The following is a 19,929-nucleotide window of genomic DNA, read 5'->3' as shown; positions in this document are numbered from 1 at the left end:
ATGTGCTATGATCAGATTTGGGAAGACATAATCTGGTGCCCGGAATAGCTCCTAAACTGTCCCCTGTCCCTGCCCCATCCTGGCTTATGTCCACCCTAAACATGGGGCTGTAGCTACAGGATGGACCCTCAAAACACCATCATGTCAGCACCACCCAGGAGGGGAGCAGGATGCTTGAGATGAAGCTCCTCCAATTCCAATATTGTGTGAAAGCTCCCGAATAACCACTGGGGCTCGTGCTGAGCAGCTGTGCAGGAGGACTCACATCAGAGCTTCCGGACTCTTGGCACGAGGAATATACAGTTGCCTCTTGAACAACACAAGTCCACTTTTGCACGAGATTTTTCCAGTACTATAAATGCATTCTCTTCCTTACGATTTTTTCAAGATTTTATTTATATTTATTCATCAGAGTGAGAGAGAGAGAGAGATCGAGCACAAGCAAGGGGAGCAGCAGAGGGAAAAGCAGGCTTCCTGCAAAGCAGGGAGCCCGATGCAGGGCTCGATCCCAGGACCCTGGGATCATGACCTAAGCCAAAGGCAGACACTTAACTGACTGAGCCACCCAGGCATCACGTCCTTATGATTTTCTTAATCACATTCTTTTTCCCTAGCTTTAAGAACAGGGTCTATAATACAACATAGAAAATTAACCGTTTCTAAGTAAGGCTTCCAGTCAACAGCAGGCTCTTAGTGGTTAAGTTTTAGGGACGACGTTCTATGCAGATTTGACAGTGCGGAGGTCAGTGAGCCACCCCCTGGGTTATTCAAAGGTCAACTGGACTTTTTTCTGTTTCTTTTTACTAGAATAAAGAAGATGTTTGCTTCATCGTCTTGAATAAAAAAGAAGGCTCAGGTCTGGGATTCACTGTGGCAGGAGGGACAGACATGGAGCCGAAATCAGTTGTGGTAAGTGACCACGTTAAGATGCTCCCAGGGAAGTCACTCCTGACACAGCCTCAGAGGTGCTCAGGACAAAATTCCCATCTGTGAGCTCACAGAACACTGGTGGTGTTTGTCTCCTCCTAACAAAGCAAAGTGGCAAAGTGCGGGAGGTAGGACATAACCTAGCCATTGGCAAAGATACACATTTTTACCACAGAGCCGACCAATGTGCAGACCGAGTGACCTACTCGATGCCAGTACGTGTAAGCACGGTTTTCTGGAGTTTCCTCATGTTCACCTGAATACTTAAAACACTAGAAAAACACGAGAATCAACTGACCCAATCTGCATGTGCTTCTGAAATTACTTCCTTCTCAAGAACCACCTCCGATTTTAGATCACTCAGAGGCCTCTGAGATCACGAGGCAGGCCGCCCCCGTGAGACCAGACCAGGTCCTGCTCATTTTTGTGATCTTACTGCCCGGCGGAGTGCCAGGCACAGATTACACACTCGCAAGAAGTTGAGGAAAAAATGTATTCAGATGCCGGCACCGACCTTTGTAATTCCCTCCCTCACGCGGCGCAGGCTTTCAATGAACCACGTTCGTAGGATTTTGCAAACTTGCCATTAGAAGGTTCCTCTACTACAGATTTGCATCTGCCCTTCTGCTTTGACTGAAGTTTCCAAAGCTTTTGTCTTCTCCTCGCCCCAGGTGCACAGGGTGTGTTCTCAGGGGGCTGCTTCTCAGGAAGGGACTGTGAACCGAGGGGATTTCCTTCTGTCCGTCAATGGTGCCTCACTGGCCGGCTTAGTCCATGGGGATGTCCTCAAGATTCTGCACCAAGCACAGCTGCACAGAGATGTGCTCGTGGTCATCAGGAAAGGGAACGATCGGCCCAGAGCCTCCAGTGGGCAGGAAGCCAGTGGGCAGGGCCCGCTCTCCAGGAAGGCCAGCACACTGGAGCCTGGTATAGGTAAGTCACCAGCCCAGCAACTGGCAGGGTGTGAGCAACCGGCAGAGCAGATTCTGGCTGAACCAAAAGGAACCTAACTACTCTCATTAGGGTCAGAGAAATCAAATAGAGGGGCGCATGGTGGCTCCGTCGGTTAAGCGTCCAGCTCTTGATTTCAACTCAGGTCATGATCTCAGGGTCCTGAGATCGAGCCCCCATCAGGCTCCACACTGGGTTTGGAGCCTGCTTAGGATTCTCTCTGTTCTTCTGTCCTGCCCCACCCCCCCCCCCCACCCCCCCCCCCCCCCCTCCCCCTAAAAAAAAAAAAAAAAGAAGAAATCAAATGTAGTGAAGTCTAATGTTTCTGGATTCTTCTTGAAAAAGCAGTGTTCCTAGTAAGTTAGAAACCACTGCCCCCCGTAGTTAAAGCCATACTGTCGAAGACTTTGAACGACTGCTTGACAGCCTCTCTACGTGTATGAGGAAGGAAGCCCTTTCACATTTATATCTTCTTAGGACTTAGGTAAAACACAAAACTCTTGTGATAAGGGGAATCATGGAGAGCATGCAGAAATTCCAGAACTGCCATTTGTCCTTGGAAACACCAGGGTTTGTATTCTTTCCTGTTTTAGAAGAACATAAGGAAATGAGGGGGCACAAATGTTTAAAAACAGAGACTGTAGCCTTAATCAACCAAAAGCTTATAAAAAGAGGTTGAGAAGAGGATTTCCTAAGCGCCCTCCATACTGTCATCCCAAGGCCCGCTGGGAAGGCATACGAGGTGTTTACTTGGAACTAAGTACTGCTTCTGTTTCTGAAGCACAAGGCTGATGGCGGCCTTCGGAGAACTATGCTAGACCTCCGTGGTGTCCTCTCCCTTGGAGTTCAGGAGCAATGTCTTTAGTCCCGAGAGCACGGAGAGCCTCTGGAAGCTCAGATCAGGGCACTGCCTTCTGGGGAGGTCTTTGGTTTCTTCTCAACGTCTCTCCCTAGTAAAGTCAAGGGTAGTTGAATTCCTCCGTTCAACTTGGCTTCATGGTGGCCTGGCCTATCCGTGATTTCTTTGCTGAAAACAGCACTCACTTCCACTGAACAGAGGGGAAACTCTTCCTGTCCAGATGCCTCCACAGGTCGGAAGAATTCTCACCCTTCTCCTCTGTTGTCTTGCTTTTTACGCCTCTAGAAAAATGAAGCCCTTCTCAATACTGGGAAACACCTTAGGTCCTCAGACCTTGTCATGCTCACCTTTGCCCCAGCACTGTCTCAACTGCTTGGTCTATTTTCAATGGATCCAGAAACTTAACATCACAGGAAACTCCTGGCAGCTTCTAGAGTTTTTAAGCCTCATGAACTTGGGATATGGAAGGCTATTCTGTCATTTATAATCATTAAGTATTCCTGGGACACCTTCAGAACATCTGGCCTTGAACCGGGTTCTATAGTTACCAAATTATAAGCACTTTCAGGGCTTAAACTTTTTCATAGTCCTGTTCCTTAAAATTCCCCTGCCTAGGGCTCCACCCGAACCCATGGAATCATCCCTTCACGTGCCCTGGGAGCATCCCACTTGAGGACAGAGGCGGTGGGCTGCACAAGAGGCACCTAGGAAGCTTTTAGAATCCTACTGCCCAGCAAACTCACCAGCTCAATTATGTCAGGGCCCAGAGTCACTAGCTTTCTAAGGTTCCTGGGTGATTTCAGTAGAATCTGGCCCAGAGCTGAGAGCCACTGTAATGGGCCTGTTCTGTTTAACAAGCAAGTGAAATCACCTATTGAAATTCCTGTGGCACATTGCCTTCAGACCCCGTGGACGCAGAGTGACCTTCTTCAAACCCCACTAATGGACAGACCTTTCTGTTCAAAGGCAGGGATGCTGGCTACTTTAGCCTCAAGCCCAAGTGGGCAGTCTGCACACATTTGTTGCAGTGGGGGACCCATTGCCAGGGAAATGTGCCCCCCCACACCCCCATGGAGAAAGGAGATGTTAGCGAGGGCAGGAGCATGCACAGCAGAAGGGGGAAGGCGCGGAGCTCTGGGACCCACGATCGCTGTCTCACGTGAGGCCTGGCACTGGGGTGCTGCAGGTTATCAGGGCCGGATTGTGACCCTCCACTGCCATCAGCACTCAGGGTAGGCAGGACACTGATTCCCCAAGCGTGACTTCACTAAGACACACGACCACAGTGTACGGGGCTTGCCAAGAGCAGTCTGGTCTCTGAGGGTTTCTGCTTGGGCCCCAAAGCTGCCTCCATGCTTACAGAAAGTGCTTAGGGGCGCCTGTGTGGCTCAGTCAGTTGAGTGTCTGGCTCTCGATTTCGGCTCAGGTTATGATCCCAGGGTCCTGGAATGGAGCCCTGCATCAGGCTCTGCGCTCAGCGGGGAGTCCGCTTCTCCCTCTGGCCCTCCCCCCTGCTCACATGCATGTGCTCTCTCTCTCTCAAATACATAAATCTTTAAAAAAAAAAATGCTTTGAAGAGCAAATGGTGCATGCACAGCAGTAACATAGCCACGAGGTCAGCTCCAAATTTGGGAGACCAATCCTAACGCTGGTTTTGAAGGGAGATGGGACTCAGGGGCGATGGGGTAATACATTTGGGGGACTGGAGAGGTGGTAATGAGTGTCCTTGTCATTTACATCCTTACGAATGTCGTTGCTGCAGGGAGAAGCGTACCTTCACACGATGCGCTGTGTGTCGAAGTGCTGAAGACCTCTGCTGGGCTGGGCTTGAGTCTGGATGGAGGAAAATCCTCAATGGCTGGAGATGGGCCCCTGTTCATTAAAAGAGTATACAAAGGTAACGCCCTAGAAGAGCCAGTCGGCTGTTTTCTGTGTATGACTGTGCCTTCCGTTTGGAAAATGTTTTCATTCTCTCCCACACACAGGATGTACTGTGTGTCAGCCCTGTTGTGTTTTACATGTATGAACTCATGTTGCCCACCCCCCGACAATCCTATTATTCCTGTTTCACAAAGGAGAGAGTGTGCCACAGGGGAATTACACAAGCACCTGAGGTCACACACACAAGTGGCAGAACAAGGCTTGAACCCAGGCAGTCCAGCTCCAGGGTCTGTGTCCCTAACTAGCATTAGCTGTAACTGATATAAACGTACCAAGTTAATGCCATCAAGAATTGCCAGCCAGGGGTAATTAACATGGACCAAGATTGTATTTCTTTCAAATTGCAAATACTAGACTTCAGGAAGGTAAGATGAGAGCATAAAGATCGTTGAAACATGTGGTAGATACAAGGTCTCTTTATGAACTTGAATAATTACTTTATGATTTGGACAGTTCTCAAAAATCTCTTCAAGTTCCTGAGCTACACAATTATATTCAAAAAGTATAATTATACTGGGGCACCTGGGTGGCTCAGTTCCTAATCTCAGGGTCGTGAGTGAGCCCCCTGTGGGGCTCCATGCTCAACGGGGAGTCTGCGATTCTCTCTCCCCCTCTGCTGCTCGTCCCCAGCTCTCAACGCACGCTCATTTTAAATCTTTTTTTAAAAAGTATAATTATACTAATAATATCAGTACATATAAAAATCTGTATATCCTATTATATAATAGTTGATATTAAGAGTATCAGTAGGTAATATATAGAACATACTCATGGGGCGCCTGGGTGGCTCAGTCGTTAAGCGTCTGCCTTCGGCTCAGGTCATGGTCCCAGGGTCCTGGGATCGAGCCCCGCATCGGGCTCCCTCTCCCACTCCCCCTGCTTGTGTTCCCTCTCTCACTGTGACTCTGTCAAATAAATAAAATCTTTAAAAAACAACAACATATTCATAAGCTCCTTATAGAGAAAGCTGGGGTGTAGAAGTATGTCGAGCTGTTTAAGTTATCTCCACAGTCACTGATTAGCGATCACGGTACACTGGATAGAAGTGGAACCTGTTTTCCTGCATTTACTGGGCATTTGGACTGTTGATTAAATACGCTGAAAATACCTTCTCCTAGTCCATTGCTTACGTAGTTAAATTTTTCATGGGTATATGCTCTGTGTGTCTTAAGAACCATTTCCCTATCCTAAGAATATGGGCCTATCGTTCACAGATTTTTCTCATTTAAGTTTTTAGCTTACTTGGAATTTATTTTGAACACTATGAAAGTGCCCAGGCATTATTCTGCATTTATTCTCACAGGTGGTGCCGCTGAACAAGCTGGAACAATAGAAGCTGGAGATGAAATTCTTGCCATTAATGGGAAACCCCTGGTGGGGCTTATGCACTTTGATGCCTGGAATATTATGAAGTCTGTCCCAGAGGGACCCGTGCAGCTAGTAATTAGGAAGCACAGGAATTCTTCCTAAAACAGGCACCGGGAGTGACACTCACTAGTGGTGCTTGTTACATTTTTTAACAAGAATCTCCTTCTCTCAGTTCCCTTACTTCAGCAAATCAGCATAACTTCTTTAAACACTGGGTTCCTAAACAACACAGGAACATCGGTAAGGGCAAGGACTATAAACATCTCCAGGTTTTTACTTCTAAAAGAAGAGCTGACCTCGTGTATGTGCGACGGCAACGGGGCCGACCTCTGGAATCCTGCTACCCGGACCACCGAGGCCAGGAGGGATGCTTTTGCTCCGGTGCCTGTCCCCTCCCTTTTATGTTTATTGATGGGGATACAAGATGTGGCATGTCCTTCTTCATTCGAGACACCTACTACTTAAGACCTTCGCATCCCTCCCCTCCTCGCTCACCGTACCCAATCCTGGCAGTGAGGGAGCTAACCCAGTCTGAGGGGCAACACCAGTGTCACAAGTAAAGGACTACAGTTTTATATAGTTTTGTAAGTAAATAAGAGAACGCTTTTAGGCACATTCAGTGGAAGGAGCTGTAGGTCTGTACGTTATGGTGAAAAGAAAGTGAGACTTAAAAAAAAAAAAAAATCAGTTATGACCTAACAGTTAAGCTGAGCTCAGGAATTATCCAAAAATGAAAAAGGAAAATAAAAGAAAGTGGTATTTTTTAGTGAGTGTAATGTGCAATGTATGGCTGCAGAGTTCAACTCAGTGGATTACGGATCATCATGAAGTGCTGATCGTGATCTGAAAGTGTAAGTCGTAAGGCTATTTTACAGAAATGCCGTTCTGATAAACCATACTAAATAGCCATGAACTTTGCTGCTTAGAATGAGCAGCAAGTTCCAGCTCTGAAAGCACCTTGCATCTAGTTCGGAACTGGTCTTGAATAAGTGCTTGAATTCAAGACCAGTCAACACAGGAGTGGGCAGAAATACTATAGTCACTGGGTTTCCATTTCTATATTTTATGCACTCCAAACACTAAGCTAAATTTTTAGAAATCTTTTTAGCATCCTTGGATTTATAAACATAGGCATTACATTTACAACCCAAAGGGCGGAACTTAAAAATAATCCTTTTAGGGGGCTTTGGGGTGGGTTGGTTGGTCTTCCCCTTGCCCAACAAGCGTAAGAAATAGCCCCTTTCTGAGCACTGGCCCGCTCTTCCTGACCTGGGTGTCATGATGCCGCTGCAGTGACGGACATGTTTGCTGGGTTTGTTTTCCTGTTTTGCAAACTCTTCCTTAGGCCAAAACTGTTTCTGTGCCGAAGACTGTTCTGCCTCACACTGCCCGTGAAACTCGTCCCGGCTGCTCTCCTGTCAAAGCATGACTTCTTCCCAGTAGCTGCTCCCAGTCCCAAAACTGGCTTTTCTCCTCCATACTGCACCTTCTTTTCTTAAATTCCAAACCTCCATCAGCTTCATTTAACAAAATGAAAGAAGACGACAATGGGGAGGGCGGGTGAGTCACTCTTTCAAGGTAAAGAAGCAGAACTGTGTCGCACAACCCAGATCCGAGGGGGACGCAGACCAGCTGCTCGAGTCCTGGGAATATGGGTGAGGACGCCAAACCTGCGTGCATGAGGATATGCCCAGGTTTTATGTTGGACGCTTCTTTCAGTAACCTACAGCCTGGGTCTATGGCTTAGAGAAAAGAACTGAGGTCACTGTACACCCCCCCCCAATCATGGAGATGCTTGAGCTGTCCCCTTTGTATATCGGTTTTCCGAGTGACTCATCCCTTACAGAAAACCTCTGCAGAGTTGGCCCACAGGGGTCTCTCAGATGAGAATGAAGGATCTGGCTGGTGTGAGCCCAGATTTTTTTTTTTTAACAGGTTATACAAAAAATGTGGTACAAAAGTTAGCAAGAAAGACCTGATTAATTTAGCTTCTACTTTTCACTACACTTCCAGGTAGGATACTATAGGCAGTCAGTGCAAGGTGCATGCTAGATTGTTTTTAAGTCTCTGGGGTCAGTTGTGTGGTTTCTGCTTTCCTGCCTAAACGGTAAGAGAATATTTGCCTCTACTCTTCCAGCTGTGCCTCCTAGTAAGAAACTCACAGTCCTATGTGAACAGACCAGAATTTCTAGAGCAATTTGGAGCAATGGAACGGTCTCCTGAGAGTTTCTCATCATCGTATCTGAAGAGTGCAAGGGTAGACTCTACTAGCCTAAAGTAGGCTAAAGTCATCATTTCTAGTAGATCTTGCCAGAAGGGTTTCCCTGGCCCACAGTTGGAACTTAAGGGAGAAAGCAAAAGGCTAAACTATCTCTGACCCTAAGATAGAAAGCTACTTATTTGTCTTCAATGTTCAAGGCATGACTAGTATTTCTAATTAGTCTAATTCCCACACTTCCTGAAGTGAGCACTAATGGTATTATATTATCCTACTAAAAAATGTCATTGTTTTGGTTTTCTAATTAATCAGTCATCCACAATAAGCTATGAGGGTAAATATGTGTTATAACAAGTAAACTGTAATTGCAAGGCTATTCTGTGAAGGTTGAAGTAGGTTGGGTTGCATTTCTGTCCTCCAAAACACATCTCATTTAATTTTATGGTTGACTTAATTGGCACCACACCTGTTGTATGATATTCTACATTATCCTTTATTTATGTAAAATAAAATGCCTTATATATTATTGAAGAGTAAGTGCAATAATATGAAATAGCCTGTACATTTTTAAAATGTTGTCGCCAAGTTATGTAAATCCACATCTCTGTAAACAACCTTTTTTAAGTAATTTTAAAAAATAAACACTCTGCTTACTACTTGTTTTTTTTTTAATTCTGCCACCTATAAAGTAACCTTGTAAAATCTCAAGATAAGAAATGTTTATTACCCAAATTATTACATCAATGGGTGAGCAGTCAAAAAGCAACAGAAAATCAACAACTCTTACAGGGCCACACTAAGGATCTGGCACAACTGAAAGCCGTTCCACCTCCTGAAATCTTAAACATCCCATGCCTTTGCAACTTCCTCACCTTCTGGATTTTACACCCCCCCCTTCCTCCCACTACTACTTAAGTCTTCTGTTTCAGCAAGCCCTCTAATCCCCTGACAACTGTCCGTCTTCTCCCCATCAGACCCCCACCCTTTCATTTCTACTCTGTTCAGACTAGACCCATGGTACAGCACAAGCTCCACCCAGCCCAGACTCCTCACCCTCGTCCCAGCTAATCAGGGATCTTCCTTCCAACTAGCCAGTTGGTTCCTACACGCCTATTCCTAGAGAAAATCTTACAACCACACAGAATAATGCTGCTAGAAATTCCTGGTTTCCAGCCACAACTGAACTCCCCGTGCTACTCCGCAATTGTTTGTCAGTTTTTTCTCTCACTTGTTTATAATGACTACAATTCCTCATTTCTCTCAAAACCGCTACCTACTCACCTCCTCCTACCACATGCTCGGGTGGACCTGGGATCCTCCTTCATAAAAATAAAAAGCATCTAGTTTACTTAGGCTCTTCTGATTTTATGATGCAGACACCAACCTAGATTAGCACAAGAAAGAAGATGGCATCTCACAGAAATCTAAGAATGGGACTCAGCATGTGACCAGGCCTCTGAGACTGGAGGAACAATGGGGTTCATGGGTGTTCACTCAGTGCCCTCCGCTGATAAGACTCCCTTGCTGTATGTGGGTCTTCTACAGAAGCACTTCTCCTACCAGTTGGTGGCCTTATCCTCCAACTCTTCATACCTTTTCTTAGAAACCTTATGAATGCCATTTTGTCCTAATTTTGGCCTCTGTATCACAGAATTTCTGTGGACATACCAGCTGCTGCCTGCCTTTTTCCACATATACCCCAAAAGTAAGATTCTGACCGGCTCACTCCTACTTGGGTAGAACTACTTCTGGGAGAGAGTGAGCTTATTTGTTCACATTAACTCTTCTAAAACCCAAATACAAAGAGGGAAACTGGTGTTTTAATGCAATATAGAAACAGCCCATTCTATGCATGTTGGAGACTACATACCAGGTACAGTAAGATCCAAGACCAAACTAAAAAACAATGAAATAGGACACAATTCTAAGTGAGAGAAAGCAAAGGACGTATGAAATTAGAGTTCTGAAGAATGCCACCAAAAGTCTTAACTCGGAGAAAGGGGATTACAAGAGAAAGTGGGCCCCAGAAAAAGCAGGAAGCACCCATAATTGGAGCCCTTAACACTCCTCAGAATGATAGGGAGGGTGAGGTTGAAGAGGAGGGATTGTTTTAATTTTTCCAGGTACCTGGGTCAGCCTAGGCAGGCAGAGGAGTAACACGCAAGGAATGGTCTGAGGGGAGTCCCTGCCAGATAGGACCTTACCACAAAAGGGCTCAACTAATTCAGTAAGAGTTTAGCTGCCGCAACTCACCCACCCCGTAAAGGCTACAGCAAGTACCACCACAGCCTCCTCCCAATCCCCCCAAAACAGCTATCTGAAACAAGATTACAATTGGCTGCTGGGGGCGCCTGGGTGGCAGAGTCAGTTAAGCATCCACCTCTTGATTTTGGCTCAAACCACGATCTCAGGACTGCGAGATCAAGCCCTGCATCGGGCTCATGAGTCGGCTCAGGAGTAGGCTTGTCCCTCTCCCTCGGCTCCTCCCCTCCCGCTTGCACTTTCTCTCATGCTCTTGCTCTAAAATAGAATCTTAAAACTGGCTGCTATCCAACTTTCCTCTCTCATCCTAGAGGATGAACTGAACATACTTAAGCACAGAGATCTAATATATCCACTACTAACCGATCCTGGGCAAAGAGCAGGCTTAGATAAAACCCTCCCCCCCGCTCCCTGCCATAAACAACTTGGTTCAACAAAGGTCCTCCTCATGAAGACAGAACTGGAAAAGGTGGAGGGAGGATGCTGAAAGGGAATATGCAAAAGGCAGATCAAAAAAATACAATGTGGAGGGCTACCGTGGGTATCAGAAGAAAATTATAAACTGTTTCGTATTCTCAATGTAATTAAAGAGAACGTAGCTTCTAAGAAACGTAAGATCAAAGAAGAAATAAAATCAGGTGAGATTAATATGGATCTGGTAGAACTAAGAACAGAAACTGAAGAGACCACCTTACCAAACTAAAGCCATATCAGATGCATCAAGTCAAATCAAATTGCAGGAACCCAAGTCAGTGACACTGAAGATGAACTTGAAAAATGTTTAGAATATAATGAAAATGGGCAAAGCATATTCATAAATAAAATAAAAATCCTGATGAAATGTTAGACAGTAGAATCCAGCAATGCATTAAAGAAAATACCAAGCCTAAATGATGTTTATTCCAGTATATAAATGGTATGAAATTAAGAAATCATCGAGCCCCACCATCGGGCTCTGCGCTCAGAGGGGAGTCAGCTTGTCCCTCTCTTTCTGCCCCCCACCTCCGCTCATGCACTCTCTCTCTCAAATAAAATCTTTAAAAATATCGCTCATTTCATTAGGACCAAGAAGAAAAAAAATTATGAAAGACATCAATAAATACTTTTTTAAAGTCTGCATCATACTGTATTTTTTTAATCATAAGGTGAATAGGAGACTGAATTCAGAAGCTATAAAACAACAGACTCGTAATTTAACCAGACTACATCCAAAAGAGAACCTAGGGGCTAATCCCAGCAGATTCAGGCAAGATGGCAGAACAGTGATAGTCTTTTAATCTCCTCACACCCCACCCATTCTCTGCTCACTGCTACCACCACACACACGCATAGCAACCAGGATGGAAAAACCATGGTAAACATCTACAACCAAACCAGGTATGAAAGTACCCCCACAAACCTATACCAACAGGCAGGGACAAACTACTAACAACAAGATCGATCTGGTATTGGGATCTGTGCAAGGAAAGCAGAGGAAGCAACAGGGCATCTGACTGCCAAGGACACAGCACCATAAGCAACGTAACCAACAGGGGAGCAGAGACATCTCAGAAAGCAAGCTGCCCTATTTCTTTAGATGCCGTCCAAACAGAAGAGAATAAATACAGTTAGAAAAGCTGCCCTGACCCACATCCCTTGTAAAAGAACAGCAAAACTAATTTCATATAAAAATAGGCAATAGAAGATAATCTAGGTAAAATCCCACACAACATTATTATAAGAAAAAAGCACCTGAGCAGCAAATACAATCCCTACAGACAACAAAGCACACCAGAAAGACGTGCTCAGGAAACCAGTGAAAAGTATAACTGCACACCTCAAAACGAATTAAAAGACATCAAGAAAGTGACATAAAATATAAGATAAAATGAAATCAGAAGGGGCACCTGGGTGGCTCAGTCAGTTAAGCGTCTACCTCCGACTCAGGTCATGATCCCGGGGTCCTGGGATCGAGCCCCACATCGGGCTCCCTGCTTGTTGGCGAGCCTGCTTCCACGCTCGAGCACTACATTATACATTTTCCAAACTGTTAAAAACAAACAAACAAACAAAAAGGCCTTACCATATACCAACTCCAAAGACTGGGAAAAACCAACTGCATCACAGACACAGGGTTAATATCCGTAATATATGGAAAGTCCTGATGAATCAATACAAAAAATAAGTCAATGCCCATTAGAAAAAGAATGAAGAACATGAACAAGTAACTCACCGGAAAAAAAATACAAATTACCAATAAAGATAGTAAATGATAACCCCTCAATAGTTAAAATAATTTAATCATTATTAGCTTGGCAAAGCCCAGAATTGATGATACCCTCTAGAGTACTAAGGTATAAAGAAACCAGCATTCCCATTATTGGTAGAAATGTAGGTTAACATGAATCTTAGAAATCAAACTGGTTTTATCTTTTACATTTTCAAGGCATACTCTTTGAGGAAATCCACTTTTACGAATTCCTCCTACAGAAACCAAATATAAAGACATATATACAAAAACATACAATACTGTTTGTAGTAATTATAAACACAAGAATAATCCAAATGTTCATTAATGGGAAAAGTTATACAATGAAGCCAAAAATGCTAAGAATGATGTGTGCTTATTCTGAAAGCTCTCCACAACATAAGTGAAAAAAGAAAATTGCATATTCCCATATGATGCTCGTGGGAGTAACTACACCACTGGTCTACCGGGAGTAACTTCTAACATTGGGCTGAGAAGGTATGCACATCAATTTAACTATGTTACCATCCAGACTCTTTTAAAGGTTGCCTGCAAGGTTATGACATTAATACCACTACCTTATTGGTATTGTTAAAGAATACAGGAAATTTGTGCAAAATCTGTTAAAAGCCAGGGATGTTGTCCTGAGACTCAGTGGGCTGCAATGAATTGGAAATTACCTCAGGTTGTCACAGTCATCTTGATCTGGATGAAAGTGAAATGGAGCAACATGATCTGTAAATACATTTAATACGTTAATACAAGATGGAGGCCATAAAGTTGGGATTAAACGTCATAAAGTAAATACCTCACACAGACTTGTGACTACTGGTTTCCATGTTCCTGGGGCAAGAATAGCCATGTCCGGCAGTCATGGGCCCTTGTCATCATCAGGCTGAATGTCATTACTTATTGGTCCTAGATTGCCACTAAACCAAATACCAGCCCCTTTCACTTTCCTTTGGGTGTTAACCAAATTCAGAGGTGCGTCCATCTGTTCACAAACAACAGTAAGAACTGAATGATGGAATGTGTCTGAGACCACTGGGCAATCCTGCTTCAGCAGGTCAAGTGCTTTCTTGGCCTACATCCGACAATGTTTCTTTCTTCTAAGAACATACAGAATTGGCCAACTTTTTCATCCCCAAAAGATAATTTATAGAAATTATACCAAGATAATAGAGAATTCTGTACCACGAGAATTCTTTGCATGCCTGCCATTCTGTTTTTGTCTTTGTTAGAGAAAAGAAGTCCTCTCCTAGTGCCAAAATTTTGAAAGGAAAAATTGTACTATTCAATCACTCGGGGTTAAAAGTTCAAACACTTACCAGGTAATGTGAGACTGGGCAAATATCCTCTCCAAGCTTATTCTTCATTAAATGAAAACAGTAATTGGGGCTTGGGGGGGGGTCAAAACAAGGTATAGACTACTTTTCTAGACACAGAGTGTACATTCAGTTAGTCTTCTTTCTCCTTTCTGTTGAAGCATTGTTACAGATCAGGTTAGAACACTTAAAGATCAGGTTATTTTAAGGGACACTCAACAATTAAATAATACATGAAGAATTCAAAAATAAGGTTTTTTACACAAAAGACTTTTATGTAAGTTTTATTATATTAAAATTCACTGCCTGATTCTTGGTTCAAAGTGGCATAAACCTGTAGAAAAACTGCTCCTACCACACAGCACAATTATTTCCATGAGGTCCTACCATTTCTCCTTTAAAGATGACTGTAAGCAGTAGCATTTTACAGGAGAAAGAGTTCTAGGTAACACCCCCCACCTCCAGATCATACTACTTTTCCTCTCCTCTGGCCATAGAAACATGTACTGAAGCTGGGGCCACTCACAGGTAGGAACTGGTCAGGCAGTCGGCTCTGAAACAAACACTGACAGAAGTTCGGGCAAGGCCCTTTCCCCCTTGCTTGAGAATAGAGATGATGGTGATGAAGTGAAGAATTCTTTACAAAAACATCCATTACCTCACTTCTAAAATCTTTTCAAGGGAAAAACAGTAAATCTTCACCTGAAAAGAAATTCCAGGATAAAATCAGTTATCAGTTAAGTAGTCACTTTATGAAAAGAAATAATAAATTAAGTTTCCATACTTAATTTCCACCAGTAGTGTCATTTTTGGAGGTAAAGGAGGTTATTTTAAAAGATAGAAAATCTGACTTTTTCCATGTATTAAAATCAAAGCCTGGCAAGGGGGCACCTGGCTGGCTCAGTTGGAAGAGCCTACAACTCTTGATCTCAGGGTCCTGAAGTTCAAGCCCCACGGTGGATATAGAGATTATGAAAAAAAATAAGCTTATTTGCAAATGACATATCAGATAAAGGGCTAGTATCCAAAATCTATAAAGAACTTATCAAACTCAACACCCAAAAAAACAAATAATCCAATCAAGAAATGGGAAAAAGACATGAACATTTCTGCAAAGAAGACATCCAAATGGCCAAGACACATGAAAAAGTGCTCAACATCATTTGGCATCAGGGAAATACAAATCAAAACCTCAATGAGATACCACCTCATACCAGTCATAATGGCTAAAATTAACAGGTCAGGAAATGACAGATGTTGGCGAGGATGCAGAGAAAGGGGAACCCTCCTACACTGCTGGTGGGAATGCAAGCTGGTGCAGCCCTCTGGAAAACAGTATGGAGGGTCTTCAAAAAGTTGAAAATAGAGCTACCATATGACCCAGCAATTGCACTACTGGGTATTTACCCCAAAGATACAAATGTAGGGATCCAAAGGAGTATATACACCTCGATGTTTATAGCAGCAATGTCCACAATAGCCAAACTATGGAAAGAGTCAAGATGTCTATCAACAGATGAATGGATTAAAGAAGTGTGTATGTACACACACACACACACACACACACACACACACACACACACACACACAATGGAATATTATGCAGCCATCAAAAATGAAATCTTGCCATTTGCCACAACGTGGATAGAACTAGAGAGTATTATGCTAAGTGAAATAAGTCAATCAGGGAAAGACAAGTATCATATGATCTCACTGATATGTGGAATTTGAGAAACAAGACAGAGGATCATAGGGGCAGGGAAGGAAAAATGAAACAAGATGAAACCAGAGAGGGAGACAAACCATAAGAAACTCTTAACCTCAGAAAACAAACTGAGGGATGCTGGAGTGGAGGTGGGGTGGGAGGGATGGGGTAACTGGGTGATGGACACTGGGGAGGGTATGTGCTATGGTGAGTGCTATGAATTGTGTAAGACTGATGAATCACAGACCTGTACCCCTGAAACAATACTTTATATGTTCATTTAAAAAAAAAAAAAAAGAGCCTGGAAAACTATTACCAATAGCCAGCTATCTGTTTTTGTAAATAAAATTTTACTGGAACACAGCCTCACCCATTTATTTGTATTGTCTATGACAACTCTCATTCAACAGAGCTGAGCAGTTGTGATATCACATATGGCTCACAAAGCCCAAGTATTTACTATGCAGTCCTACAAGAAAAAGTTTGCTAGCCCTGCACTATTTTGAAATATTACCACACGTATATACTAAGTAAAAATTAAGAAAGAAAACTACGGTAGAATACAAAAATACAAATGACATGCTTGCTATGATTCAGGCACTTTCAAGATCATAGTTTATTTATTACTTCAGATAAAAAGATAGTATACATATTAAGGAATCCCTTAAAATTCAACTCTAAAGTTATACACCATCTAGTACTTTTGCATTGAATGTTAACCAAAAAAATCTCTAAACACCTGAAAGCCCCACTATTAACATGAACTATGGTAATAAAAAATTTGACATTTAATTTGTTCAATATATAGTATTTACATTATGAAACCAATGCTGATACCATAAACAGTGATAAAGAAATAGTAAAAATAAACTTTAAAAAGCAAAGGTTTATATTCTTACAATGTGCTAATCATCATAATTGTATATAAAAATTAAAACACAGCAGAGCTTTCTGTTACAAAATTCTTAATCATCTGAGTTGTAGTCGTTACCTGCTAACAATTTACATGCAACATCTGCTAAAATTGACATTTGATTTTTTTTTCCCCCTAAGAAAGTGTGAGTAGATAAATGACATTTAAGAGCAGACATTAATTTACCTGTGGACAGAAAAAGAAAAAACTGTACTCAAGATTAGTACTGGTCACAAGCCTCTTCCCTACAGAAATTATAAAAAACAGTTAAGACCAAAAACAATTCCAAAAGGAGACGCACAGGCAAAGAGTACCATGAATCGCACAGCTCAAGAACTCTTGGGACCAATCAGACACATCTTTTCTCTTTCCTTCAATGATGAGAGGTCTGTTTTGTCATCAAATAATATTGACTGAAGCAAATGAGGGGCACCAGGTGTACAACTAATTAAATCTTGCAAAATACTAAGATGGAGGCAGGCGTGGCCAGAAGGGGCAACGTGTATTTAATTCAAACTATATACACAGCATAACTGGAATGCAGCCCATCCCAAACTGGCTTTGTGAAACAACTGGACCTTTATGATTTAATAGCTAAAATTACAACAAGTGTAATAATACAATAGATTTACATGGGAAACAAAATCCAAGGGGCATTTTATATTATTTACTGTGTTGTTTCAATTTAAAAATAATTTGCTAAGTACACATCTCAAATGAGGTCTATGTATAAAATGTCCTAATAGATACAGATATTTACCTTTGGTGAGTTAAAGGCCTTTTTGTGACTTCTGTCTGAATCGTAGGCAGAATGCTAGATATAACACATGCACATGTGGGAAAAAACTCAACCTGAGGTAATCCAAAAGATGTGCGTGTGAGGAGACTGGGGTTACTTTGAAAGTCAAGGCATCCCAGCAACCCAAAACAGGTTAAAAGTGAGAATGGCAACAAGGAATGGACTGCCAATATGGCAGTAAAACTTTTTTTTAAAACAGAAAAGAGGAAGGCCTCTCGTACCAGCAGAATCCTGCATACATACAAAAAAGAAAAAGCCATCCACCATTTCATAAAACAAAAGCCAATTACAGTGTGGAAAGTACAAATTGCCGAAAACCAGAAGTCAATAGAAGAAAAACTACTGGTTTACATGAGAGAAAGGAGAACACCTCATTCTGAGCCGTCACTTGGTGAACGCGGCCACCACTGCCCACAGGACCTCACTGGTGTTGGCCTTCAGACATTCCACTTCAGGATCTAAGTCAAGGAGCTGCCGTACTCTCTTGGTGGCTAAATCATACTGCTCGTCCAGAAGGGGAGCAAAAGCATTCTCCAGGACATCGGAGGCGTGCGCTAGGTAGATGAGGGCCAGCAAGCGCTTGTCCATGCGGTGAGGGTCATTCACCCATTTGTCAAGAACAGCTTCCTGTACCTTCTTGATGAGGCGCTGCTTAATATTGTTGTTGGTGAGGGGATGTGTCGTCATGTCAAAAAGTAGGAAGTTCTGTTTCTCTGTTGTCAACACGCCCTTCTCCACCAGGTTTTTAGCTAACCGTTCCCGCACATTTCTTAACTGATAATGCAATTTTAATGGATTCCATGTCTCACCTAAGCAAAAGATTTCAGAAGTTAGAAATGATTCGGTATTATCTCTGCTAATTTTATAAAATGTACTATTAAAATAAACAATAAAATTTGGGGTTTTACCCCCCCTCTAAAGAAATAGAAAAAAATCCAAGTATTTTTCTTGCCAACTAAACCATGAACCCCTTGAGGGCCAGGCCTTTGGATTCTAAGCACTTGGCACATTTTCAGGCTCAACAGTTACTTAAAGGACCAAACTGAAAGCAGTCTTCAAACCAGTTATCCTAACGTGAAAATGAGCTAAATATTAAATATATTTTCCTCTCCAGCTGTTGTCAAAAAACAACCACTGCAAAAGGTTTCTTTTGTACCTAAACACCAATGTGTGACAAATAAAGAAAAGAAAAAAAAAAGTTTCCTGATTAATATGCTATTCCAGAAACTGCTACATATACCTGGCCTACAAAGCTAGGAAAGCCTATTTAGACAATTCTATTCTCTGATGACAAATAATATAAAGCTAATTCTAGAAGGGCAAAACATTTCACCATTTTAATCTTGTCACCTATGCACATTTCCTTTCAAAACAGAAATATTTAAAATAAAACCAAACAATTTTCACCAAGATAATTTTTTTTTTCTATAGAAGACTAGAAAGGAATATATCAAAATACTAACCTTGGTTTTCTTTGGGATTATGTGTGACAAATTTTCTTTTTTGTACTTTCTGTATTTTCCAAATGATCTCCAAAGAACGTGTATTTTTTTTAATTTGAAAAAAATACTACAGCAATTCTCTAAACTGGAACACGTTAAAGATCAACCACAGACACTTTCATTATAGGCAAAAGCTATAAGGTTGAAATTTTACAATATTGAGAGAAAATAAACTATACTGTCTAACCACTAACCACTAAGAAATTTAAATTAATAAAAAATTCAGTTCCTCAGTTGTACTAGCCATGTTTCAAAATGCTCAACAGCCATGTATGGCTAGTGTCTACTGATTGGACAGCACAGAAATAGAACATTTCCATCATCATAGAAAGTTCTAGTGAACAGTGCTATCTTGAAATATATTACTATTCAGTTGGCCATAAAAAGAGTATTTTACCATGACTTAACACTAAAGAATATGGGGATATGGTAAGAGTAATCAGTCCCGGACTTTTAAAACAATTAGACCCTCTGACCTTACACAAATAGAAACCCAGATAAAATATAATAAACAACTGTTTTCCAGTGCTAGTCAAAAGGCAGTCCTAAGTGGTGACCCTTGAGTGAAACCTAAGTGAGCCATACTACTACCCAAGCTTACTATCTAAAGGTGCATCCCAGGCAGCAAAGCAGGAGAGAAGACCTCAAACAGACCACAGGAGTAACACTGTGTTTAAACAGGCAGAAATAAAATTTTTTTATTTAAATTTAAAAATTTAAAAAGGTAGAGACCAGAGTTCCAGGAAGCTAAGGCAGCTGAAATACAAAGGCAGAGTACTGGAAGAGGGAGCTATGAAGAACAAGAGCTCTAGAAATCCGTACGGTGTTCCTCCGAGTATGCCTGAAAACAATGCCACACAAGTTAAGGTGAAAAACTCTGCAAAACTAGGCAAAGAAAAACTACCGAAAGCTGTAAGCTGAACAATTCTAA

At 42.3% G+C, this 19,929-nt stretch overlaps 2 protein-coding genes across 6 annotated transcripts in view; one reads left to right on the top strand and one right to left on the bottom strand.

Moving 5' to 3' along the window:
* PDZD2 (PDZ domain containing 2) overlaps nucleotides 1-6,149 on the top strand; it is a 339,767-nt gene extending 333,618 nt beyond the window's left edge. For all 5 annotated transcript variants that reach the window (XM_073891061.1, XM_073891060.1, XM_073891063.1 and 2 more), the window contains 4 exons: nucleotides 808-909; nucleotides 1,599-1,860; nucleotides 4,501-4,635; nucleotides 5,983-6,149. In XM_073891061.1, coding sequence (XP_073747162.1) covers nucleotides 808-909; nucleotides 1,599-1,860; nucleotides 4,501-4,635; nucleotides 5,983-6,149 — 666 coding nt within the window. The remainder of the gene's footprint in view (nucleotides 1-807; nucleotides 910-1,598; nucleotides 1,861-4,500; nucleotides 4,636-5,982) is intronic.
* A 10,222-nt stretch (nucleotides 6,150-16,371) lies between these two features.
* The window catches only part of GOLPH3 (golgi phosphoprotein 3), a 60,841-nt gene continuing 57,283 nt past the window's right edge, over nucleotides 16,372-19,929 (bottom strand). Inside the window, exon 4 of the mRNA XM_025867436.2 lies at nucleotides 16,372-18,305. Within this exon, the coding sequence (XP_025723221.1) occupies nucleotides 17,881-18,305 (425 nt within the window). The 3' untranslated portion in view covers nucleotides 16,372-17,880. The remainder of the gene's footprint in view (nucleotides 18,306-19,929) is intronic.

This window comes from Callorhinus ursinus, unplaced genomic scaffold, assembly GCF_003265705.2.
Source record: "Callorhinus ursinus isolate GAN/ISIS: 27379988/994484 unplaced genomic scaffold, GSC_fseal_2.0 scaffold3, whole genome shotgun sequence".
In the NCBI taxonomy this organism is placed as follows: Eukaryota; Metazoa; Chordata; class Mammalia; order Carnivora; family Otariidae; genus Callorhinus; species Callorhinus ursinus.
The sequence above is the reverse complement of the archived record's forward strand: the minus strand, read 5'-3'. Positions and strand labels throughout refer to the sequence as shown.